This window comes from Miniopterus natalensis, chromosome 6 (genome assembly GCF_054644295.1).
Source record: "Miniopterus natalensis isolate mMinNat1 chromosome 6, mMinNat1.hap1, whole genome shotgun sequence".
NCBI classification, from domain to species: domain Eukaryota; kingdom Metazoa; phylum Chordata; class Mammalia; order Chiroptera; family Miniopteridae; genus Miniopterus; species Miniopterus natalensis.
The window spans coordinates 4343335-4370779 of NC_142086.1; the positions used below are offsets into that span (position 1 = coordinate 4343335).

Consider the following 27445-nt stretch of genomic DNA (forward strand, 5'->3'; position numbering starts at 1 on the left):
AACTAGTGTCTCTTGATTGCACTTTCTAGAGCAGCCAGAGGAAGCTGGCCGGCTGGGAAGGCATGCAGCACACGCGGGCTTATTTGTATATACAACACAGATCTGTGCTGCTTTCAGACTTGCCATGAACCTAGGAACCGCTACATCAGAGTTCTGGGAGCAACTCCAAACCCAGGCAGTTTCTCGGAAACGGCTGGGTCGGCTCTGCACCAGCCAGATGGGGCTCCCACATGCCACTTCTGCACGTTCAAACCGTGGCCTAGGAGACCAGACCACTTTTAAGGCCCAATTAAAATCTTTCATCATAGTATAAGGGGGAAATATCTAAAGACAGGGGTGAATAGGAGGAGCAGAAAGGTCAAAATATTTCAGCTGGAGACACTGGTTGCTTAAGATACAAACCTTACGGACCAGCACCGTCCAGTAGCAGCTTCTGAGATGACGGAAATGTCTGTCACTGGACTGCACCATGTGGCAGCCACTGGCTACCTGAGTTATCCAGCAGCTGAACTGTAAGCTAGTGCAACTGAGGAAATGAATTATTTTATTTTCGCATCTGTGGCTAGCTCCATTGGACAACACATTTATAGCAGTTACTAGAATTTTAAAACCCCATCATTCAGTTTGTAGACAGTCTGTCACCCAGTACAAGGTGTGGCTAATTTGGAGCAACACACCTGAGACTCTGAGATGGGAGCATTGAGGATGCTTCATGAGAGCAGAAAGATTTTTAAATGTCGGGATTTAATTCTTAAAATACCAGATAACATGGAGGATACAAAAATATCAGTATGTTCACCAGGAGGCAGGGTGTCCCCTGTTATCTCACACAGGCACCAGTATCAGGGTAGGAATGACCTGGTTATGTTCACAGAGACACTCAGCTTGAAAACTTCCAGGAGCAGAAAGGAAATGTATCAGTTTAATTCTCAAGTTCATCAGACAGTAATAGATACAAACTTCTGTTTGGGCCTGAGTATTAGGCATTCAGCACTCAGTATGACTCATCTGGGAAGAAACACCAGTGTTCTACTGAACTAGTAAGTAAATAAGCGCTAAAGTAACCGCCTCAATAGTGGACTGTGATCTATGTGGCACACTACTTCCAAAGAGCACTTTGAAACCATATTTCACCAACTCTGATAGTATTTCTGCATGGGAGCTGGCGAATGCAATGATCCCCATTTCCAGGGCCAGGAGAAGTGCGTGCAGCCCAGTGTCCATCAGTGACAGGGTGTCACTGGGAACCGGGTGCATCCTCGTGGACAAGCTCAATGTGTTCGAACGTAAGTGCTTAAAGCAAGGTTTAAAAGTGTGTAAGAGAACCTGGGACCCAGAAGCATTCCAGTTTCAGCAATTCCCAAGTCCTTTAGAAACTTAAAAGTGGTAACACAATAATGTATTTGGTCATCTCCAATGTTTTGTTCTTAAAAGTTTAATAAGCTGCTCTCTGCTGCCAAGTACTTAAAGATATGTGATCAGTAGACGAATCCATGAAGGTCACAGTCAAAGAAGAAAAGACACTGCAATTTTGGTACAAGGCAGCGGGCCAGGGTTCCCCAAGCCACGGAGGAACCCTGCCTGGGGTTTCTTGATAGCAAGTAATTTGAAATATCTTAAATATTAAAATAAATGCAGCTATATTAAAAATTGAGATTCACAACGTGTACATATTTTTAATACAACAGGAGACTTCCAAGAGACGCAGGTCCCCAGGGCAGGCAGCTTCGGGGCGCAGAGACGGCTCAAAGGCCAGTACTTCCTTTCCCTGCCCCAAGCTGTGCTTCGGGGTGAGCAGCACCCGGGCGGGGGAAAGAACGCATTCAGAACATCTGATGCAAACATAGCAGATACCGATTAGGTGGCCTTGGTCTATTAACCTCTGAACCTGTTTTCTCGTTTGCAGCACGGGCATGCACAGCTCGCCTTCTCAGAGCCGCTTCTGTGGAGTAAACGTAAAGACAGGCCAGAGGGTTCTACCTTGTAGCCCCCAGCTGGTTCTCACCAAGTGAAGCGACAGGCGGAGGACAGGAGGCCCAGGGCACATTCGGGGAACAGACAGACACACGGGGCTCCTGAGGGGTGGAGGAACGACGGCCGGGCGGGCTGTGCGCCTCCCTCCCAGCGGATGGGGGGGAGCCGTATTCACTCAGCCGCGGACAGCCGTAGAGATACTTGACACAGCAGGACCAAACGAGGTATGGCTATGGGGAGCCACATCTTATAACCGCTCAGTGGGCTAATTCAGCAACGGGTATGGAAATGCCGGGAGTCCACAGCGTTTGCTGCAGCGCGTCGCCTGAGAACCGGCCCTGCAGACGGGCTTGCACGTGTGGGGGACCCAAGGACAAGAAGGAGAGGAAGAGCGCGGAGGATGCTGCTCCTTGGTCTAGGTAAATACGTTACGGTGCGATCTGAAAGCTGATCCTAGGAAACCCCTAGAAAGGCTAAGGAACTTGCTAAAACTTGTCAAGTCAAAGAACAAGCTGTAGAATAGCATTCTGGTGTGTGTAGCAAAAACTGCTGTGGGCTCACCATACCCCATTCTCTGTGTCCTGGCCAGACTCCTAGACCACGCTTCTTTGTGGTCACGTGGGTCCAGATGCCATGTAAGCCATTCCCGACCCTGCTCCCCAAGCCCCTGGCCTGTCAGTGCTCTGTCTTCTGCCTTGTTGGCTCACAGATAGCATCTGGCAGAGGCCCCACGTCCCCTGGAACTGGCAGAGCCACCAGATTACAGGACACTGTGACAGTCAGCGGCTCCTGGGAAAGGTGTTCTCCTCTCACTGGCCCCAAGGCCACTCTGGATTCGGACATGAGCAAGAAATAAACCCCTATTGTTATGTCATTCAGGTTTGGGGGTAGTTCGTTAAAGCATTCGGCCGATTCCATGAGTTGTGCAAAAAGGGGGAGTCCATACCATTGGTTGCCTCCGGGAGGTTAAGGAGGAGAGCCTGGTGGCAGGAGGGGTGGGGATGGAAGAGGGTTCTCTGTGTGCACTTAGTGAAGGTGACTGTCCTGCCTTCACATCCACACTGCAGAGGGACCACTGCTCAGAGCGGTGCACCCCGCGCAGTGCCATCTAGACACACACAAGGAAGATTACGCGGAGTCAGTGGGGAAATTCGGGGCCTTATGAGACTACTTGGGGCTGAAAGGGTGAGACGAGGGCTCTGACCACTCTGGGCCCGAGGACAGAGGAATGGGTGCCTCGTGGTGCACCTCTGGCCCAGCAACACACCAGCTGGGAGTGCTGTGCGGGATTTAACACTCCAGACCCTGGCCTGCCTTTCACTCACCCGCCAAGGAACCCGCCAAGGAAACAGAGAGACGAGTCTGCTCAGTGAGGTGATGAAAAGGAAGTGAGAGCACGCAGCTTAGCCTCCCCCACCCCCACGCGCCCCCCAAACCCTCCCACCTGGTCATGTTGGAACCAGCCTGCTTGCTGGGGGGCTGCCCCTGGCTCCCGCAGCCCTGAGCTGGCATAAGAGTAGAGCCCAGCGGGAGGCCTGCGCCGCCCAGCCCACTGTGCTGCATGGGTGACCTCTAGCTCTGCAGTGAAAGCCGAGCCCACTCGCCAGCCGAGCCCCCTGATTTTACCAAGCGTTTGATCTCCAGCTTTCTCACTCCTGTGTCTATGTCTCAAGTAGTTACAAAGTCGGGCAGGTCAGGAGATACGGAATGACCCCGTCAGGATTCCAACACACCCTTCTGCTCCTTTGGAACCTTGAGTCACATGAAGGTATTAGCTATTCAAAAATAAATTAAAGGTGTTTTGTTTTAAAAAAAGAAGATGTCTTGGGTAGATTAGTTTGAAGGGGCCTCAAGATTGGCCTGGAGGAAGGGGAGCCCCTATCAAGCTGCAGTTAAAGTGAGCACGTGGCAAGGGTAATGTGAACGGAGGAGCTGCAACAGACGGAAGGAAAGGAGCAAACCCAGAAGACAGTCATTCACTCAGCAAGTCTTAAAACAAGCAGGCGTGTGGCGGGACAGTCAGGGCTTGCAGGTGGAAGGGAGAGGCAGAAACGAAAGGCCCCAGGAGGGGCCTGGTCCTGCACCTGGGTGAGTGACAGAGCATTCCTGGGGAGCGGCTGGCTTGGCAGAGGTAGGAAGGGTGAGGAAAGCTGAGGGCTAAATGAGGGCTCAGCTCACTGAGGGAGAGACGCTTGGAAATACGTGCTGGGCGGAAAGGTCAGGGACACAGAGAAATGACCCGGAATCCTCAGCACAGAAGAAATGACCTGAGGGGGAGAGAGGGGCTCGAGGAGGGCGTGAGCGACACAGAGAAGAGGAGAGGACCTGGACAGCATCCTGACACGGGGAGGAGGTGGTGTCTCGATGGGGACAATGGAGGAAGTCAGAGCAGGGAGGGGGCTGCAGCTGGGCCAGAGAGCCGGGAAGCGCCGGGTGGGAGGGGGCTGCTCCCCTCCAGGCTTCAGGGCACCGGTCACCCTGCAACTTCAGACAAATGCCACTTCTTCAGAACAATTCCCTAGGACTGCATCGGGACATACTTTCCCCCAGTTATTAATTACTCATCTGAAATTCAATAAATAGAGAGAGAAAGAGGGAAGAATAAAATATAATGGGCCTGTGTTGGAACCTCGCTGGCTGGGGGAATGGCCCAGGCGCAGCTGACCCTGCCCACCTGATGTCAATGACCAAGAAGGAAGTTTGTGCCCCAGCAGGAGTCCTCTGGGTGTCGTAATTAGGAAGTGGTTGCTGATCCTTTTCAATTGGCTCCAACAAAGAAGTGGGTGCCAGGGCTAGGGAAAGGGAGGGAGGGGGTGTGGCAGCGGGTCCGGCCCTGGCTGGCCCTGAGGGGCAGCTGCCAGAAGCCTGGTCCATGGCTGTCACATGAGGGACAGGAACGAAGGAGCCGGAACACAGGCCACAGGCCACAGAGGAGGCCGCAGGGCAAGGGGCACATGAAGTCAAGGGAGGGGTACAAGCAACTCAAAGATAACGAATGAACGCTTTTTAAAAGCGGGGAGAAATCCTCCTCTCAGCACTCAACCCTGTGGACCGAATGTGTTAGGAGACGGCTTTTCAGTCAGCAGCACCTTCCCTCCATGAGCCGGGGGCTTGGCGGGCTCCCCCGGGAAACGGGCCTCCCCTCATGCAGGCTGATGCTTAAGGAACACTCAGTGCCAGTCGCACCAACTGCCAGAGGGGCGGATGCCCGGGGTCAGCCATCCAGGGGGTTGCAAACTGCTCTCTGCGGAGCCCAGGCTCTGCCAGGGGTAGTGGCCGCGGACAGTGGGGACAGCTCGCTGGCGCCCCCTGGTGCTGCCCTGCAGTTCCTGCCTGAGCAGCTTTGATTTCACCTGTTTCACACTCAGGCAGTTTTCAGATTTTCTTTGCATGAAGGGATCCTGTGTAAGATGTGTCTGCAAACCCAACCTAATACTGTCCCCAGAAATGGCAAGGGACCTGTGAAAGGTCACCAGGCACTCAGAGGCACCGCGGAACTCGGAAATCCTAAACAACAGCTGTTTCTATTTTATATTATATTCATGTTCTGAATTGTGTTTCAGACAAGTTTTAAATAACATATCAGGGTTAAAGCCTCTCCGCCCACACCTCCTGGAAGTAAGCAATACCCTGCAGTCAGAAAATGTTCCTTCCGTAACCGTGTCCCTGTACTTCGTACATGAGCATCCGCAAGCTATAGTCAGTACCATCTGCGTATTTTAAATTTTACAGAAATTTAACAGTAAATATATTTTGTGTCCTTTTTACATTCAACATTGCTTTTGAGATTTATCTATATTGCCCAGCCGGGCGTGGCTCAGAGGTTGAGCATCGACCTAGGATCCAGGATACAGAGGTTCGATTCCGGTCAGGGCACAGGCCCGGGTTGCGGGCTCGATCCCCAGCAGGGGGCCTGCAGGGGGCAGCCGATCAGTGACTCTCATCATTGATGTTTCTCTCTCTCCCTTTCCCTTCCTCTCTCTGAATCAATAAAGATATACTTTTAAAGAATATATCTACATTAATGCATGTGGCTCTTGCCCATCCGCTTAGAGTGCCTTTTAGCTTTCGATTAGATGAAAGTATCATCATCCTGCTTTCCAAGAGAATTGGGCCAGGTAGCTTATTTCCTTCTCTCTCTCTTTCTCTCTCTCCTTTTTTTTTTTTTTGCTATTACTAAAAACAACGAAAGGACACTCCTGTGCTGAAGTCTTGGCGCACATGTGGAAGCTTCCCTAGAAGCGGTGTGCAGAGGAAGAGCTCCCGGATGGTCAGGGTGCGGTCCCCGCTTCAGGGGGTGGCCAGGTTCCCCTAAACAGATGCCAGCGCCTGGCGCCCCGCAGGCCACTCAGCAGCGCTTCCCCAGCTTCTTGCCAACACACAGGGGAGGCGAATTTCAAATTTTTGCCAGGGTAAGGATGAACTGATGTCACCTTATCGTTTACATCTCCTGTTACTAATGAAAGGAGCCTCGTTGTCTTGTTTGTTGGTCTTTTGTGGTCTCTCTAGGGAGCTTTTGGATCGTGTCTCTTGCCCGGTATGACACTCTCCGCCTGTATGACACACAGAAGCTGTAACTATTCTCACTTGATTATTTACATCTCAAGTATATTCTTCTGATTTCTCACTTCTTTGAACTGTGTAACTTGTCTTTTAATTTTGTTAATAGTGTTTTTTCATGCAAAGTTTTTTATTTTAATATAGTAAAATTTATTCCATTTTTACCTATGATTCAGCTTTTGGTAACCTTTTTAAAAAAACCTCTCCCTATCCTGATGTCCTAAACATATTTTCTCCTGAAGTTTTATTTTATTGTCTGTTTACAGTTAAGTCTTTAACCCTCCCCAGTTTGTTTGTCATATGATGTGAAATAGGAACCTCACGTGCTCTTCTCCCTCGCGGAGGGCCTCCTGCCGGGAACCTTCATAGGATCTGGGGGCTTATCCCTGTCCCACTGACTTCCATTAGCTCCTCTGTCTCTGTCCAGTGTCTTTTCAAAAATCCATAAAACATTTAGTCCAATAAATATTTGATATCTATTATCCAATGGCGAGCCTATTTAATAATTCAAAATATAGGAAAAGCTTTATACAGGCGGATGCTCACTGGAGCGCTATTGACACCAGTGGCATTTAAAACAACTGGAAACTCAAGCACATCACACCATCACCCTGTATTTCCAAAGCAGAGGAGAGGCTTGGGGCATGAGAAAAATTAATAAAATCGTCACAAAGTTTTAGAGGCCATTTGACTTAAACTACACAGAAAGAAATGTATGTAAAAAACTGAATGGAAATTTAGAAACATTTACAGTGTTTGCGCAATGTTGTGGGATTATTTCAACTCTTCCTTAAAAAAACAAGAAACTTTCCTGCCCTCAAATGAAGATTGTGTAAAGTGGTCATTTGGGGAATTATACCAAGTGTAATAAAATCACTAATAAAAACCACACATTCTCAAATCGGCAAAGAAGTATGTGCATCTGAGATAGAAGTGAACCTTTGAAAACGTTAGGGATAAAAGGTGATAATATAATATGAAGGAAAGTTAGGAATTAAGGACCCTGATTTGATTTTCCAGTTTGATAAAATATTAAAGGGCCTGGTACAGAATCTGTCAGGTGAGCAGTAAACATTTGTTAAATGGTTAACCCATGCCATGTCCAAATTTACTGAGTTATTTTCATTCTTTTCAAAAATTTCTGGAAGATTGACAATAGTGTCCCCAAGTTGGACACTTAGTATTGTGAATGTCAGTGGTTAAAAATAGTGCCTCTCAGGAATATATTCAGTTTACATTGAAGTCTGTGGAAGCAGAACTAGATGACAGAGAAACAGCAAAAGAAAAATTTAATGATCATAAATTATCACTGAGAAATTGTGAGACTGTTATACCACAAAATCATGATTACTTTTCAAGTAATTAAAATTCCAGAAGTTAGAAATACACTATTGCAAACATTATACACGCAGAACTGACAGACATAATCTCTGGTATTTCATTGGAGGTGGGTAGTGTCTACAACTGCAGGCAGAATTAAGCCGAAAATCGAGAACAAAACATCTACATAACCCTAAAGATTTAATTTGGCAGCGTGAGTTGTGAGAACTTTGACCCGAGGGTCAGAAGACCTGGTCCTAAGACCTGTGCTGCTGAGACTGCGCGGCCCGGGCCGTGTCAGCTGTGAGCGTGTTTCCTGTTCTGAGGCTGGACGGGTCGTCCGCCCGCCTGTCGGAAGAGCGGCGAGTTTGCGTGGGCCACGCCGCAGGGGAAGCCTTTGGAAACAGCCGGCCTCTTGGGAAAGGGAACGCACAGCCCTTCTGACTTAGGCGGGGCTGAAGCTGAGGTCTGTCTTCCTCACCCATGGGCTGGTGCAGTCACTGCTTGTCAATTAATTACAGTAACAATGAAAAATAACACGAGGCATTCCCACAGGGCTGTCACTAAAAGAGCCTTTCTACATAATCTCTCATTTTATTTTTCACAACAACCCTCTGAGGTGAACACCCTGTTTTTACAGAAGTGGAACCACGGCTCAGAGTTAACTATTTGCCCAAAGTCATGAACCTTGTAAGTAGCAATACTTCAGCTCAAACTCTAGATTCTACTGGTGGGTCCACTGCTTTGTTGATAACAGTAATGGTAACGAAACTAGCAGTTCATGTATTTTGAGAACTTGCTATGAGCCAGGCACTGTTCTAAGCGCCTTACATGTATTTTCTCACCTGCAGCTCACAATGACCCTACAAATGGGGCGACTGAAGCTCAGGGAGGTTGATTACCTCACCCCCATCACACAGCGGATACTTGGCATTTGAACCCAGTAATACGGCTCCAGGGGTGACCTCCTAACTACAATGTCCCATCTGCCATCCACCTGCGGGCTCAGGTCACCCACTCCACTGCTGGATGTGTCCACATTAGCTGCAAATACATGCAAGGTGGCTTTCCAGGCAGGTGCCGCAGCACCCAGTCCCCGACGGCCAGAAGGGGACCTGGTTTCTGCGTAAGATTCTCGGTGACCTCTCTTACCTTCCTGACTGTGCTGACGTAGCCGTACGTCACCTGCTGATTGCACTTGGAAGCATGAAGTTGTGAAAAGTAAGAACAGTTGCAGGTAATGCCTGTGGTCCTGGCCTAATTATTCATCGCCCCCCCCCCCCCCTTTCTCTCGAGCCCCAAGTAAAAGACAAATGAGCCCTAGCTGGTTTGGCTCAGTAGTTAGAGCATCACCAGAGGACTGAAGGGCCCTGGGTTCAATTCCAGCCAAGGGCACCTACCTCCATTGCAGGCTCGATCCCCAGCCCTGGTGGGGGCATGCGGGAGGCAACCAATCGATGTCTCTCTCACATCGATGTCTCTCTCTCTCTCACATTGATGTCTCTCTCTCTGAAAAGCAATGGAAAAATATCCTCAGGTGTGGATTAAAAAAAAGACACTGATATTGTTTCCCACCCCTAGCCCTGGACCCCGGACCCCAGGCCTTTTAACCCACTCTGTGTACCTTGTAGCCCGGTTGGCTGCTGGTCCCCGAGGGCCTGCCCTTTGTTGCGGGAGGCACCTGCCCCCCACTAAGCTGCGGGCCTGAGGTGACGGTGGGACTCATCCTAAGACTACTCGCAGCAGCAGGGCAGCGAGACAACAGGCGGGTGTCAGGAGGGCCCGCCCCCGTCTCACCCCGGGCTTTTCGTCCTCAGTGCCCAGGTGAGAATCGCCAAAGGAAAAGCATCCAACACAACTGAACCCCATGCATGAGGAGTGACCCCCCCGCCCTTGATCTTAATCCCGGCCACCCTCGAAACTGAAGGCAGCAGACATTGCTGTCCCGCCCTCGGAATCCCCGGGAGCATTGCACCCCACGGCTTCCTTCTCGCCTCAGTCTGTCTGAGTTTGCATTATCTTTTGGGGTCTTAGCTTTGAAGTGTGGGTGCAACTTCCCATCACAAGACCTCACGGGGGAGCTTCGAGACTGGGGAGGCTGGGCGGGGAAGGGCTGAGTCGGCAGCGTGCGGGGACTGGGGGTGGACGGGAGGTGCTGAAACCAGCAAAAAGCAGGTGCCAAACAACCTAATTTAAAATTAAAACAATGTGTTTTTCAAATGGTGCGTTACAGCACCAAACTGCCTTTATCTTCCCACCTCACGCTCTCTCCCAGGGGGCCCGTGCCTGTCAAGAAGATGCTCAGGAAGCAGAGAAAAATTTACAGCACAGCTAACACTGAGCACAGCCTTTCTCATTTATTCTGGAAAGCTGTCCTCTAAAGTGGGCACCACTGCTTCCTGATTTACAGAGAGAGAAAATCTGGAGAAGTTAACTGGCCCAAGGCCGCAGTGTCAGAGGGGCAGAGAGAGGACTCAGCCGTGTTTAACTGCAAAGCTACAATGGACTAAATATTGGGGTTGCCTCAAAGTGGGGGGTTGAAATCCACCCCCAAGGTGCAGGTATTGGGAGGGGCTTTAGAAGGTGATTAGATAATGAGGGGAGCGCCCTCAAGAGCGGATTAGTGCCCACATAAAAGAGCCCTGAGAGAGCCCTTTTATTTCCACCATGTAAGGACATGGTGGGAGGACTGCCATCTACACCCAGACCAGGAAGCTTGCCCTCACCAGACACCAAATATGCTGGCGTCTTGATCTTGGACTCTCCAGCCTCGGGAACAGGGAGATATAAAATTTGCTGTTTAAGTCACCCAGGCTATGGCATTTTTGTTATAGATGCCCGAACGGACTAAGACAAAAACATTATGCACTTCTCTATATCAACTTAGAGGTCATCAGAGTTGAAGCTGAAGATATGAAGCTCTAACCGTGGAATTTTAAGACCATCGTCATGTGGGAAAGACTTTTTGGTAAAAATGTGTGAAAAATGACGTCTTTAGATATTTCCAATTCTTCTAAAAATGCAATTAGATAGGCATATTTTCGGTGGTGTGCTGGTAATCTATCTCTCTGGAGAAAAAAGAAGGGGAGGCCAAAGCCCTGATTTGCAGCACTTGACAATTCCTGTGGTGTAAATGCTTTTACCATGCTCACTTCAGTGTGCCAATGGTTTAACCTGTCCTTGCAAAAATCCTATATTTACTAAATGACCAGCTCTCAAGAGCCAGCCAAGCTCATTCTAGTATCCACAGCTTCATTTCATCCCACATTTGTGTTAGCTCATCACTGGGTGCTGTTTGTGAGCACATAACCTATATACAGGTCCAACCTATAAAAGGTATAAGGGACCAGAATAAGCCCTCCCAAAATATGCCTTTTTGGTATAAGGATTATTTTGAGCTGATTGTTTTGAGAAAAAGCAGACAGTGGAGAAGCTCTGAAAAGAGGCCAGCAGCTACTCTTTGGTAAGGGAAATTTATATTAAGAAAACCTGTGTTTGTAAGGCTGGCTCCTTCTTGGTACTGGGAAGAGAAGGGTGACTCTAAGACAAGAGAGATTTATCAATGAAGACAGAGCCTCAGATCTGCAGAAGGGCCTGCTGGGCTCGCTGGGCTTCTCCGGTCACCGTCCTACAGCCTGCCTTCCACACCCTTCTTTCTCGTTTTAGTTGACGACAAATGCTAAGCCCTCTCTTTGGGGTACTCATTTCCTAGATTTCTTCAATGTTAGCGTGAAATAAACATGCTACCAAATCCGCTTGTTTCTCTTGTTAATCTGTCTTTTATTAGAGGCGCCTCAGCCAAGAGCCTGCACAGCTGGGAAAGACTTTCCTCCCCGACAGGGTCCTGTGCTGGCCGCCGGACCGAGTGAGGCCTTACTTGTCCTATTGCAGGACTGCTGCCGCCCGACCCTCAGAGGCGACTGGGACTACAAACAGCCACCTCGCCCAAGGCCCCCTCACAGAAAGACGGGAGGATTTGGCGTTTGAGAGGCCGGGCATCTCAGTCCAAGTGGGGATGACTGTGAAGAGCCTCCGGCTCCAGGAGCGAGCTTATCACGGTGTAGCTTCTCGACCCGCCCAGGCCTCCGGCCCCTGCCCTGCGCAGGTGCCCATCCAAGGGCGCTCACCCTGCTGGCTGAACTCCACCAGCGCCCACTGCCCTGGGAAACCAGTGGGCACCAGCCAGAGGAAGGTGCAGAGCCCCGAGTGCAGGGCGTTCTCACTCCACACGCCCCACATGCGGCAGAACCCCGTAACTCAGCACCCAGCGCGTCTTACAACCAGAAACGGACCCGAGCGGGGCCGGGCCGCCTAACGCAGGCAGCTTGCATGCAACAGTCCAGCCAGTTAACTGCGCAGCTTCCTTCTGGCTCCCGCCCTCCCACTGGGGCACCCTCCTGTGCTGGCCATGTGGACCCCCCTCAGGCTGCTTCACAACCTTCAGGAAGACAGGAAACGCAGTAGGATTGAAGCGTATACAACCAACTACTCTCTGGGGACCAGCAACGATAACTGGGCACTCCTGCCACCGTTTTATGTTTTAAATTAAGTTCTACCAATACCAGGACGTTTCGATTACAGTGGCTTTGTAATATAGTTTGAAGTCTGGTAATGTGATGGACCTGGAGAATATTATGCTAAGTGAAATAAGCCAGGCAGTGAAAGACAAATATCACATGATCTCACTTATACGTGGAATCTAAAGAACTTAATAAACTGATGAACAGAATAGATTCAATGACATAGGAGCATAGATGAGACTGATGAATGTCAGAGGGATGGAGGAGGGCGGGTGGGTGGATGGGGAGAGATTAACCAAAGAATTTATGTGCATATATACACAACCCAAGGACATGGACAATGGTGGGGAGAGGAACTGGGGAGGGGGAAGGAACGGGGTGGAATGGGTCATTGGGGAGAAAAAGGGACATCTGTAATATTTTAAATAATAATAAAATTAAAAAATAATAATAATAAAATTAATTAATTAATTAATTAAGTTCTATCCACTCAGACTAAAAAGTCTGAGGGGAATCTCTCTCTTTCCCTGTCCCTTTCTCCCCTTTGTTTCTCTCTCCTGTGCCCAGCCAGCTTTTCTCTTTCCCTCCCTCCCTACCAACTATGTGGAGCTGAGACTTCTAGCAATTCAACCCTCTGAGTAGCCAACAACCGTCGCGGAGCCCTGGCCCTTCACTCTGAGGGGGAATCTGGGATGGATACTTGGCTATAAACTGGCCACCACCTAGGACAGGGCCAAGCAGCAACTGACAAGCGAAGATTGACACTTCCCCTATCGTCTACTCCCAGGATCCCCAGAGTGTCCCCCACGGCCAGGCCCTGACCTGAGCTGGAACACAATGCGGCCAGACGCTAGTCCAAGCATCGAGACAGAGATATCAGCGTGCAACTGAGCTAGGAAGCGAGGGCGGAGGTGGAGCCCGGGGACGCAGGACCTGGGCGCTGGAGCACAGAGGGCAGGGTTACCGGGGGCTCGGGCTCCTACAGGTACCCAGCTCCCGGGGGCGTCCTTATCGAGGGAGGAGCCCGGGTACACACCGGTGCTGCTGAGACCCAGAGACGGTATTTAAGGTGCAGAAGGGAGCAGAATTTTTAAAGAAAGCTATAAAAAATAGTTAAAATAAAAATAAATTTTAACAAAATATGGGTTATTCTATTGCTGTTAAGCTGAGGTGGGCATAGGCTTAAGGAATGTGTAAAGAGCATTTCATATTTCATTTTTATCTCATTCTTTTAAAAATTCTGGTCTGACCCTGCTCTACAATGTACATGACGCAGTCACAGGGTAGCATTCGCGGCTCATTAGTAGGTAAATAGGCATCATATGCTCAAGACGTTTCACTGAGGGGGCACAGAGTCAGGGCTCAGAAACCAGGGTGCTACAGCACGCGGCAGTTTTCTGGTCGCTAGCAAGAATAATTGGTAGGTACTGAGAACCTTTTACATGCCGGGTATGTTAACTGTTTACATGAATTATTTCATTTGTCCTTTTGAGGTTGGTACTAGCATTGCTTCACTTGGAAAGCTAAAGCACCCAGCGTTAGGTCACATGCTAAAGGTCACCCCCAGGCTAAAGGCAGACCAGAGTCTGAGCCCCAATGTCCTCACTGCAGAGAGGGGCTCTAACCACCACCTGTGCCCTTCCCACCCATATGTTGATGTTTCAGAGCAATATTTTGGTGCTCTGGATGGTGTTCTAGGTGGTTAGAGCGCTGGCTGGCACACTAAAGGGTCACAGGTGTGATTCCCAGTGAAGGGCACATGCCTGGTTGCAGGTTCAATCCCCAGCCCCAGTTGGGGTGTGCAGGAGGCACCCAGTTGCTGTGTCTCTGTCGATGTCTCTCCCTCCCTCCCTCCCTCCCTCCCTCCCTCCCTCCCTCCCTCCCTCCCTCCCTCCCTCCCCTCTCTCTAAAAATCAATGGGAAAAACACCCTCAGGTGAGGATTAACAACAAAAAGAGTAATATTTTCGGGGTTTTTCAAAAGATTACTTAGGAGAGATACTTTGTTGAAGGATAACACGTAATAAATACAGAAGAGAGTGTCTGATAACAAGGCCTGGATCATAATTTTTAAAAATGGGACATAATTCTCCACCATCTTGAACGGAGAGGGAGAGGGAACAGCTTCAGAGCCCCGGACACCAACTCCCCACCCAAACGGCTATGGAAACCTGTCCTTTACACAGAAGAGCTGCGGCGACTCCCACCTGAGCCAGGGGTCCAGGTGCGCTCAGTGGGCCGGCTCCCAGGCTCCCACCCCCCTTCCCCAGAGGGCGCCTTAGCGCCAGCCCCAGTCCCATCTGGAAGCAGGCAGGGGGGCCAGGTGGGCGAAGTCCTGGGTTTCCCTACGGCCAAGGCACAAAGGCTTCTAATGATGACCAAAGATGACCCCAGGCCAGGTGACAGCCAGGGGGCAGGAGTGACTGGGAGGTGGCTGGGCACCCAGCTGCTTCTCCCTGTAATCTCTGGGTTATTTCCTAGAGCTTGACGCCAGGAATCTGCAAAGCAATTCCCTTTACTCTCCTAGCCACTCTCCCCCTGCCGAATTTTGTCATGTTTTATGGAGCACAACCCAGCGTTCAACCTCCTCCTACACTTTCCCTTCACTCTACCTCTTCCAACTGAGGGAGCCAAGCAGGCTCCAGGCGGCAGGGGCTTAACCCAGCTCGCCCAAAGGTATCTGCAAAGGGACGCTGTCTAGGGTGATTCTGCATCCTGCGTGGGGAGTCCGACTCCAGTCCGAGTGGGGCGGAACAGCTCCGGTGCCTGGGCTGAGTGCTCTGAAGTCGCGCCTGCAAAAGTGGCTCTGGCCACACAGAGCCTGCTGCCATTGGCACTCGATGCTCCTGCATTTCCGCAGCGCCTGCATTTTCCCTCCTCTCCAAGGTGGTGTCTCTCTTCTCCACCCTTCTCTCTCATGACAAATATAACTTTTCCAGGACTATTTTTTTTTTGTAAAAAATATGTCTTTATTGATTTTAGAGAGAGGAAGGGAGAGGGAGAGAGAGAGAGAGTTGAAACATCAATGATGAGAGAGTCATGGATCGATTGGCTGCCTCCTGCAAGCCCCCGGCTGGGGATGGAGCCCGCAGCCCGGGCATGCACCCTGACTGGGAATTGAACCATGAACTCCTGGATCCTAGGTCAGTGCTCAACCACTGAGGCATGCTGGCCAGGCTCCAGGACTTTTTGTAGCGACACAATGATCTTGAATATCGATGAAAACTATACAGCAAAGACTTGGCAAGGAAAAAATGACTTACAGAAAGCAAACACACCCAATGTTATTTACTTTCGCCCTCTGTTTTGAAATTCTCTTCTAGCTCTCTGTGTGGCTCACTGCCACCTTCACTCAGATCTCGGTTCAACTTTGTACCCTCAAGGAGGCCTTCCCTGCAGGACCACGTGTCCCTGCCCAGCCTCTCGTTTTGCCAACTTTTCTCCATAGCACATATGTCCACCCGACAGGAGAGCGTAAGTGCCTGCGCTAACCTGCCCCGTCTGTCTCGCCCGGAAGCTAAGGTCCACGAGAGTGAAGGCATCGCTCTGTTCACTGCTAGGCTGCCAGCACCAAGAACAGGGCTGGCATGTGATGAGTGCCCAATAAAAAATATCTGTTGAATGACTAAATGAATGAAATCTATTCTGTTCAATGACTAAATTAAAACCAAGTGGAACTAATCACCAGGGAAATGCAAATCAAAACCACAATGAGAGAGCACCTCACACCTGTCAGAATGGCAGGAGACAACAGAGTACAAGGATGTGGAGAAAGGGGCCCCTGGGCACTGCACGCGGGAATGTAAACTGGCACAGCCCCCACGAAAACAGTAGAATTACCCCTGATCCAGCACTTCCACTTCTGGGTATTTATCCCCCAAAATTGAAATTAGGATCTCAAAGAGATATCTGCACTCCCACATTCATTACAGCATTACTTACAATAGCCAAAATATTAAAATAATCAGCCCGGCCGGGCGTGGCTCAGTGGTTGAGAGTCTCCCTAGCATCCAGGCTATTGGGGTTCAATTCCTGGTCAGGGCACATGCCCGGGTTGTGGGCTCAATCAATGACTCTTATCATTGATGTTTCTATCTCTCTCTCCCCCTCTCCTTCCCTCTCTCTGAAAGCAATAAAGATAAATTTTAAAAAATAAATAACCAAAGTGTCCATCAATGGATAAATGGATAAAGAAATAGATAAAGAAATCCAAAGGTACACAATGGAATGTTACTCACCCAAAAAAAGAAAGAAATTCTGCCACTTGCAACAGCATGGACAGACCTTGGGGACGTTATGCTAAGTGGGATAAGATAAAGACAACACTGTATGATCTTATTTATGCTGAATCTAACTAAACCAAATTCATGGAAACAGCAAAGAGACTAGTGGTTGCCAGAGATGAGCAGTGAGGGCTGGGAAATAGGTAAAGGGAGTCAAAAGGTACAAACTCCCAGTTATAGGATAAATGAGTCCTGGGGATGGAATTACAGCATGGTGACAATGGTTAGCAATACTGTATTGCCTATTTGAAAGTCTCTGAGAGAGCAGATCTTAAAAGTTCTCAAGACAAGAACTGTAACTATGTGAGATGAGAGATGTTAAGTAAGCTCACTGTGGTGGTCATTTCTCAGTGTACACAAATCAAACCACTATGTTATACACCTTAAACTAACACAACCTTATGTGTCAATTATATCTCAACAAAACTGAAAAAAACAAAGTAAAAATATCTTTATGCCTACAAAAAGGTAGGGGGATACTTAGAGTCTTGAGACATTTCTGAAATCATGTCGGACGCCAACTTTCTGCAAAGAAAGTTCAACAAAGGTGGGAAAATAACTATAACAAATAAAAATGTTAAGTTCTTTTATTAACAACAGATCTCTTAACTAGTTTTAGGATGAAAGTAGCTAAGTCTATCCAAACAGCCCATCCGCTCACCACCTGCCCTGAGCTGCCCCGGCCGTCGGGGTGGAAGAGCCGAGACCAGGCCAATGTGGAGGTAAAAGCCATGGATCCTGCCTGTGGGGCGGGGTAACCAAGAGTGTGGGCATCTCCAGCCCCAGTGCTGTGCACTGCGATGCCTGCTTCTTCAGGGCCCTTAGAACAGTTGTAGAGGGAATTTCTTTCCTGCTTTCCTTTATCTTCCCCCAAAGAGTCTCCACATCAACTGCACATGTTTATCTTGTGGTCCAGACTCTGGCCGGTCAAACTGCTCCTGTTACCAAAAGAGCTTTGCCCTCAGGCCTCTGCAATCAGAATAGTTACGGAAAGGGAAAGACCAGAAAATAACAGGAGTTTACAAATAAATATGTAAGAATTAAGACTCTGGACCAGAGAAAAGTTCGACAGAAAAAAATTTAAAACACTGATTTGTGTGTGTTTGTTTGTGAATCCTCACCGTAGGCTATTTTTTCCATTGATTATTAGGAAGGGAGGGGGGTAGAGATAGAGAAAGCGAAGCATCGATGGGAGAGACGCATCCATTGGTTGCCTCCTGCACGCTCCCCAGCCAGGGCCAGGGATCGAACCTGCAACCCAGCTGTGTGCCCTTGCCTGGAATCGAAGCCATGACCATTTGGTGTGCAGGCCAACGCTCTGACCACTGAGCCACGCTGGCCGGAGCAACACTGATGTTTTAATGCTGAAAATACAAACATTTTTTAAAAGTCGTGATTACTGTTGCTATAAGAGCTTCCTTAAAACATTCCTAAAATATACAGTGTTATCAACGCAACAGATAGCAGTTTCAGTGCGACCGATCTGGAGCCTGGCTTTCTCTTCATGGAAACAATGGACAGGACAGATTACTCAGCAGTGTACCTTCAAAACAACTCCCTTACCAAACGACAGTGTCACTTGTCACACAGGAAGCAAGGACTTGGCAACATTTTCCCTGCATAGTTTTCTTTGACTTTTCACACCATGGTCAACTGGTTTATAAATGAGAGGAAGTACAAATTTAACTGTGCTGACAAGTTGTTGAAAATGTACTGGGTCTGCAAGACCTCTCTAGCCACGTGCCCTGCTGACCCCTCCAACTCAATATGGCAAAACCATAATATGTTAAGTCAATGATAAGTACATTAATGAGATACATTCATTCATCCATCAGTTTTAAACCACACTTGTGATTTCCCCTGCAAACCAGCTCCTTCCCTGACTTCTCGCTTCCCCGTTTCTGCCCCAGCCCCCTCTGCCAGCCCCGGAGATCCAGGTAGCCGAGTGCGCAGGTGACCCCTCCTGGTCCGGCTGGCCCAGACTCCACAGCACCCTCCTTCCTCGCTGCTCTTCCGTCTGCCCGGGGTTGCTACCCAAGCTCAGGCCTCCTCTGTCTCCCTACCTTACTCTCTACTGGGTACATGGCAGCCCAAATAGCCCTCTGCTTTTGTCAACATTTTATTTTCCCACTGACTGCAAATCGAGTGAGCGTGACTCAGCCTGGCACTCAGGGGTTTCCCAATAGAGCTGCGCCCTATGTCCAGCCCCTGTCCCACTGACCTCCCAACTTCAACAGGCTGGAAGCGTTTTCCTTTCTCACAGTATCCTCTACCCCGTTCGCCACCCGCTCGCCATGCTCTGCCCGCTGCTGGGAGTGGCTCTCCCGCCTCCACACAGCACCTGCATCACCACCACCACCAGTCAGCTACCCTGGAGCGTTCCTATCATCCTGCCAGGAAGAGACACTGCTCCTTCTGAGTGCATGGCACTGGGCCCACCCCTTTGATGCCTGCCTTGTGCCGCATTTATCCATTTATTCATATGCTGTGTTTCCCTGGGGTTTCTAATAAACTCCTTGAGGCCATCCCTTATTTCAGCATTGAAACGATGGACTCATTCAGTTCATCTGTGTTGAAAGAATGAATTAGTGATGGAGAAAGTTCTTTCATCACCTGCTCTTCACAGGCAAGTTTTTAAACTTTCTATTGATATGAAATTCAAAATGCTGAGTGCACACTGCGGTTTTCCTAAATATTACACGACAAGCTGCCGTCTGCGAGGCGGCTGTGCGGTAGGATCCAGCCCGTCCGCTCAGCTGAAACTAGTGAAGCTCCCCTGGGCTCCACACAACAATCGGCGAACGGCCCTGGGACACTGACAGGACAAACGGAAGCAACACGATCTAGTTTTATTCTCACGGGAGGGTGTGCTGAGGTCATCAGCTAGTGGTCCGTACTGTGCAGAAAAATACCGTTGTCACTGGTCTTTAAGGGAAAATATTTTTCTTCTTTTCTAAACCTCTGTCTGTTTTGAGCATGAATAAAACAAGTCAGGCATACGTACTCCCCGAAATTTCTGCCTGTTTACACACGGCACAAAAGCACCGACAGCTCCCCTGTTCTCCCCTTTTACACCTTCTTGTCAGGAGGAGCTCAGAGCCATCAGGCCCGGGCTGCCCCACGCCCCGAGGCCTACCCGCCCCGAGGGCACGTGCTCCTGTAAATCCCCCAAGAGGCGGCTGCGTGGCCAGGAATCCCCGCCAGCCTCTCCCGATCCTGAAGTCAGGAATTTCATCCCAGCCTCTAAACTACGTTCTTCTGAGTAAGATGCATTTCCCTCTCCTGTAACTTTTCGAAACAAGAGCCAATACCGTCTTTAACCAGTACCCCCAGGAGAAGGCCCAGAGGGACGCACGGTGGCTTCTGTGGCTGCTGCCTGGGCCTCCCCTCGCACACCGACCCCGTCCCCACCTGTCTCGCTGTGACTCTCCCCAGCCTCAGCCCGCAGCACCTGCCCTTCTCTGTTCACAGGGCCACTGGGGAGCCTGCCCAACGGCATGGGGTCCATATAGCACTCAGGACTCGGGGCGAAGGGCTATGGGTCCCAGCTCTGCCTCTGACAGGTAGTGGGACCCTGGACCCACCACGTGATTTCTGTAGATACATATTTATTTTCTATATATACACAACGAAGTCTAGATAACACCTTAGTAAGCAGTAAGCATCTAGGACACTGCAAGCCCACCACGTCCCAGATCATAATTTGCACACACTCCAGCTGTGTATGCTCTGCCCGGCTCTCAGCCATGCTGTTTATTCATTTACCTCTTTATTTACCAGCAGTCGTGCGTCAGGCACTGTGATGGGCTCTGATGACACATTGGTCTGTGAAAAAGCATGGCCCCTGCATTTGCAAAGTTCACTGTCTAGTGAACTGTAAACAGCAGGAAAATGATCATTAATAAGCAAGAAAACACATATGTAGTCTCAGATGATGCTAAGTAAACAAAACAGAGTAAAAGGGAAATGGGAGCGAGGGGGGAGGAGGAAAGAGTGAAGCAACACCCTGTGAAAGGGCTGCAGGGCAGATCTCGGAAGAGATGAAATTTCAGGAAAAACCCAGATTCTAGGGATAAGGAGCCTGACTTCTGAAAAGCAGGAGTGAGATCATGGAGGCAAGAAGGACGGGAGTGGAGGCCTGAGCACAGGGCCCTGGTGTGGAGGGGAGACAGCGGTGCAGGTGAGCATTTCCCTCCTCACCGTGTCACCTGAACAAACAGGACTTCAAACTGCTTCCCAAACTTGACAGCCCATTAGACTCACCGGTGATCTTCTAAAAATTCCAAGGACCAGGCCACACGCCAAACCAGTGAAATCAGACTCAGGGGCGAAGCACAAGCGTCGGGGATTTTAAATCTTCCAGTGACTCCAATGCGCAGACATGTTTGGGAACCAGTGACTCAAATCAGTTTAGTTCTCAAGGTCTTGTTTCAGTCACCTGTGAATTGACAGGGCTCAACTTCATGAGGTCAGGTCTCCTTCTTGCTCTGAGTCAGATGACCTCTGTGCAGATCCAGGGATGTTCACACATCCTTCTCACATCGCCGACCCTGCTCTACACCATCCTGGGATTCTCACACCCTGCAGCCAGGCCTCACGCCTCCAGGCCTCAGCCTCTCTGCACGCTGAGCCCACATCCCACCAGCAGGTTCTGCTGTCCCGCTCCCGACAGCCACGCCCTGCAGCTGCGCCCCGAGGCCATCCTGCCCAGCGCATTTCTGACCCTACCTCCTACCACCTGTCCAACCTTCAGAGCCCGTCTCAAGTGCCAGCTCCTGCAGGGAGCCTCTCTGACACGTCCAGGCATCTGTGACAACTAATCTGTAAAGCTTTATAGTCCTCACAGCCCCTATGATAAAATTTAGAACTAAATGATATCCAGGCATATATTATACATTGGTCTTATCTCCTCAACAGATGTTAAATGACTTAAAAAACAAACCCACGTTTTACTAATCCCTGGCCCATGTGAAACATTCAAATGCTGCCTAGAAGCAGTAACGGCGGTGGCGCTCGTGCTGGAGGCAGCGTGGCTGGCGCAGGACTGGCGTGGCGCTGGCGGCGGCGGGAGCAGCAGTGCAGTGGGCGGTCCTCCCGGGCGCCGGGCGTTTCATATACATCACCTCGTTTAAACAGCACAACAGTCCTGCACACTAGTCCGTTTCCACACTTTATGAATAAGAAAGCTGGAGATTAGAAAGTTCAGGAATTTGCTAAGGATGCCTGGCAGACCTGGCTGGTCCTGAATTTCTCTCTATTATTCCACGTTACCTCCCTAGAAGCCTTCCAATGAATACACCCTTTTTTGGAATCTTTCTGTATCTGACATAGGTTGAGTGGTTGATTGATTGATAGGATAGTTGCATGTAGTGGAGAAATCCCGTAAGGAAGACAGACTGTGGGTTTTTCATTTTCGAAGACTAGAGTTCCCCGACATTGGCACATAAGCAATGAGTGTGCACTAAGACATGCTCTGGCCATTTATAAACAAGACCTTTCCACGGAAAGTTGTCTAACATGGTGGGCGTACCAGTGGGTGCCCCTTTCCCCGGTAGCAACCAGGGTATGTCAGCCATTGCCAACCTTGGACATCTTGAGAAACAACTTTGAATTACGACTCAACAAGTCACATGATTCAGACGTTAATCTAGAAAATACTTGAGCCGTTCAAGGTCAATCAGGCATTTTATGTGCAGGACTCGCACTCTCCCCAGTGGAAACCCAGAGGGCCCCAGCAGCCCCAACATCCTCACCTCTCGCCTTAATGTTTCAAGAGCAAACTCTGGAGTGTGCTGCTGATAAAGGAATCATTTTGTCAATAAGGGACACAAAATATCTGACCTGGTGTTCGTTGGCAATCTAATTTTGTTAGAGAACAGAATTGCTGTCGTAACAGAGATAATTATCAGCATCTTTGGAGGCCAATCTGTTTGAAGAAAAGTACCGCTAAGAAATGCAGATAAAGGTAGGTAAGAGAGCGGGGAGGGAGAGGATTATGTCCTGGTACAAAACCAACGGTAAAACTGAAGAGTGTGTTTTGATTAAAATCTTGTGCTGCTAATGAGGTCATTTAAAAAAGTGCTTATTTCAAGACAGATCATTTTCTATCCTTCCTGTGACCAGGGAGAAGAGAGCATCCACAACAGCAGATCTAGGAGTTGCCCCTTTTTACTCTAGAAATATGTCCCTTCACTTTCTTTCATGTGCTTCAGCTAGCCTTCCTGACTGAGTCTGGCTCAGGCTACTATTATATTTAGTTTGACTTTCCTGAGCCCTCACCAAGTGGTAGGAGGAAGTTAATCCAGAAACGTGTTAGTGAGAGATAATGTGAAGAAAAACACTAAAAATACCCGACTTGGATGAGAAACAATGCAGACCAAGCGTCACCCCTCCCACCTCAGGTCTCTCAAAATGGAAAACAAATGTACACATGAAAACAGAGCCACATCCATGTGGGATAAAAGCGTTAAAACACGCTGCCACGGTCTCCAGGAAGTTCTCAGCCAGGCCCAAAGGGGCTGGAGTGGGCCGCGTGAAATCCCGGCCCCTCGCGTGGCCTGTCCTGTTGAACATACGTCCGCCTACCGCAAAGACTGACCACAACACGCAGGCACCACAACAGGCGGCGGCACTGTCTCTCACCCAGCGTCCATAAGCGGAGGGGAGTTTGCCTTTCAGTGCCTGAGGCACTTTACATATTTGCAATCATGAAACTATTTTTAAAAGATGAGTCACATCTCAGGTTTCTCTGCCTAAGGTCCTGTAACTAAACTAGTGAAGTCCAGTCCACTGAGATTACTCTCTTGGCAGTGGGCTTCCAGCCAGCCAGTGGCGGCATTTCGTGTGCCAGCCAAGGCCAGTCATCCTAGATCAAGGTTTGCAAGTGCAAATTTTTCCATCCCCCATTTTCCTTTTGACTTAAGGGAAATTTGAACTGAGTATCCAGCTGGAAATATATATAATGATTCATAAAACACACATGTGAAAACTTGAGTTAAGTATCATGAAAGGCAGAGTCAGCTGGATTATATCTTTTTACCTAATTTAACTATAGCTTGAAATAAATAATATGAAAAATTATATAAACATACAGACAACTGGGCTTACAGTTAGAGTATATCAGCCCTGGCCGGTGTGGCTCAGTTTGTTGGAGCACTGGCCTGTGCACCCGAAGGTTGCAGGTCTGATTCCAGTAACAACAAGTACCTAGGTTGCAGGTTCGATCTCCAGTCAGGACGAGGACCAGAGGCAACCGATCAATGTCTCTCTCTCACATCGATGTTTCTCTCTCTGTCTCTCTCTCCCTTCCCCCCTCTCTGGAATCAATAAAAAAAAATTTTAAAAAGAATTTATAACAAGGTGTTAACCCCTTAGTCAATAAAATCACCCCAACAGTGTGGTGTTGAAAAGCATATATATATGTGTGTGTGAATAAATATGTTACTTACGGAGACTCATGCATGGTGCAATTGTTTACACTGGAAAACAAAAGCGATGAGCCAGGACCCTTACCTTTTCAAGCATAGCGTTCCCTTGGTGAGGACTGATGTTGTGCCGGCTTATCTCTCTCTTGTATTTATATTCATAAACGTGGTCAGTGATGTTAATCAGCAGGGTTGATGGACTAAAGGCCAGTTCTCCACAATCATACACAGTTCCACTTTCAATATCTGTTGGTGCGGTGGCATATCGTAGGATCAATCCCATAATGAGGCCTAAAATAAAGAATAAATAATTGCACTTGAGTAGCACAGTCTAAAATGTCCACTATTGGATGCTTCTAAATATGAGATTTGGAACTAGTATAAGTGGCAGGAGAGAGAATTGGGGCATTGCCTGGCTTGGACAATTGTTCATTCTTCCATTGATACCAGTTCAACAGATCGTATTGTTAAAATATCTGTGATGAACATCACTGCTTAAATATCCAGCATATATTCCCCCACCTTTTTTTTCTTCCTAATGGACCCATGAATTTTGGAGAGAAGAGCTACCCATCTCTTCTATGCACCCAAGTGCTTTTAGAAAGCCTTCGCTGTGAGACAGACACTGAGTAGCCTAACCGGTTAGAGATGGAATTCCCCTAGGCAAAGGCTCTAGTCTGCAGATCAGGATAGTAAGACAGTCCCATCAGACTAAAAAGAAGCACTGACATGGTTGGGGGAGAGGGGTACTTGTTTTCTCCCTCAGGACATAACCAATGCAATATATTTCCCCACTTTTTGTTGGCAGATATCTGGGACCTTAAGGGGATCCAGTCCAAGGACACAGTAAATACACACTGAGGAAGGTAAGAGAGAGATACAGACAGAGCCCAGGTCCTGGGCACCTTAACTGAGCCACTGGGTCAACCTATCCTGGAGCTGCCCTCATTCTATACTTCTTGCTATGCGGCAAGTACATTCTCTAATTTTTCAAACAATTCTGACTCAAGTTTCAGCTTACTTGCAGCCAAAGGCATTCTACTGGAGTAACATTCCTTTCAGTGAAGAGTCGAAGAGTCGAAGCCAGTGTGGCCCTTGACATTTACGCGCATAAACTCTGTGAGGAGCGTGTGGCGATCTGACCACCGCATGCTCTTAACATGAGGGATTTCACAAGAGAAGAAGCTGCAGAGGCCTACACAGTCCTCAGTTTAAAATTTAGGATCAACGTACCTGTGTTAACATAAATCTACTCTTTTAAGATAAAGTTCAGTCTCTAAACACCCAATGTTAGGTGCCTCACCACACTCCTGTGAATCTAGTCCTCCGATATCCTTTCACTTATTTAGTAAAATATTTGTGGGTGCATATTTTGTGCCAGACACTTACTGATTTAAAATAAAAATACAGCCTACATGAGCTCAGGTTTGTAAAATGAAGAACCAAACATAAGCAACAGTCGTGATACAATGTGGTGTGTGCGATGACAGGTGCTGAGCTCTGTGTTATGTGAGTGTAGAGTGGAGGTCCTCCAAAGCCTTTTGAGGGATGCAGAGCTTTAGACGAATCTTAAAAGGCCACATAGATTTGTCCAGATGAGCCGAGGAAGGGAAGGAGTTGGGAGGCAGGCTACACCTGTGGGTGGTGGCGTGCGAGTAACAGCAGGAACAGCTGGGAGTCCCTGAGGTTTATGTTCTCCGGTCTGCGGAGTAGCTGCTGAGAAGTGACTGCTCAGCCAGAGATTGTCTCCTGGCTGTGTTGCATCTGGTGGGCTCTCAACAATGGAATATAAGCAAAGTGATATGTGCCACTTCTGGGCCACCAAACTGAAGCAGTCGGGTGTTTGCTCCCTTCTCTTTTCTCATGTATCAGATGAATGGGGAGACAACAAAGGCACCTGCCCTGAGACCCAGGCGGGAACCAGGAGCACCTGCACTGGACTGTAGTGTGAGTGACAAGTTCCCTCCTGCTGCATAGTCACTGAGATGCCAGTGTTTCCGTGTTAACAGTTGCTAGGCTAACCTAAGATAACACATAACACAGAGGGACCTAAAATAGCTGGTGGGTTGAGGGAGTCAGTAGAGCAGTGAGGAGAAGTGGGGGGAGGGGAGAGGGGATGCTCAACTGCAGCCCAAGGCGGGCCCGGTCAGAGAGGCTCCCCTGTCACGTAAGAGCGGTCAGCTTTAACCCCGGGCAACATGGGACCACTGGGAGGTTTCAGGCAGGGGAGCGGAACAACCAGATCTTAACATGAGAACTGTCACAGGGGCCCCATGTGGAGAAGGAATTGGAGGCGAGGTAAGCATGAAAACAGGCTTCCTGCAGGACTATTTTACTTCACATATTTTTCCGTGTTTGGCCCTCTCCCCCTCAGTACCGAGAAATGTCCCATCTTCACCTTTGCCAGCAAGAGAAGGAAGCGATGACTGTATAAGCGCGTGAGTGCTTGATCCGCCAAGGGGACTACGTGGGAACCAGCCAGGATGGACAAGGGTGACATGTCACCTACGCCCCCTGCGCTTGGCTCAGGCACTGCGTGAGAACATCACTCTCCCACCCTCTGCCTGCGAGGGTCCGTGCTCTCGGTTGCCCGGCAGGCGCTGTGGCTGGCACCGTGACTCTGCTCTCCACCGAGTGGATGTGAAGGGTGGTGGGAGACACTGCCTGCGTGGGGACTGCAGGGAAGGTCCTGCATTAGTGCCACTCCAAAGCCCCACAGGTGAGCCACTGATTCTACAATATGCCTTCAATGCAATGACAAGCACACATGAAGCTCCACTTTTAACCCAAGCAGGGAAAACAAGTGTTTGTCTTAATAACCAGTGCCTGTGTCCAGGCCCCTATGGCTAAATCCATGCACGGCCTCAACATCTGGATGGCCCTGCCTGCCCTCTGCACCACTCAGGCCCCAGCCTTCAAGAAGAGCTACTCTGGGGTAAATGCAGTAAGCCGCTTGCTGCCGGGGTGACCTGATGCAATGGCCATGAAAACGCACCTGTCAGATGGATCTCCCTCTGTGGGGAGTGCAGCTGACAATGGTCTCAGCTCCTGGCCTCTGGAAATCCATGCCCATTCCATGCTGAGGCCAACCAAAGACTCCAAGCAGAGCCCTAAGAGAGCGAAGCCAAAGACTGAGCCAGCAGGGTGCTCAGACTGGGAGGCCAAAGACTCCAAGTAAGGTGCTAAGACAGGGAGACAGGGCTCCTCTGAAGGGCCCCATGGCTCAAGGTTGCCCAGTTGGCCCTGCCACAGCTTTCTTAGAATTGCCCTGCAGCCTAAACCTCCTCTCACCTGCCTCCTCTCTTTCTCTCTCCACAGGGGCTGGGGCTGCACACAGGTGGGACAGCTGTCCCAGCATCCACAGG

General features: G+C 49.3%; 1 protein-coding gene across 1 annotated transcript in view; it reads right to left on the reverse strand.

The window, feature by feature from the left end:
• Positions 1–27445, reverse strand: part of SLC9A9 (solute carrier family 9 member A9) — a 484070-nt gene that overhangs the window by 445839 nt on the left and 10786 nt on the right. Inside the window, exon 2 of the mRNA XM_087818510.1 lies at positions 24169–24371. Coding sequence (XP_087674636.1) covers positions 24169–24371 — 203 coding nt within the window. The remainder of the gene's footprint in view (positions 1–24168; positions 24372–27445) is intronic.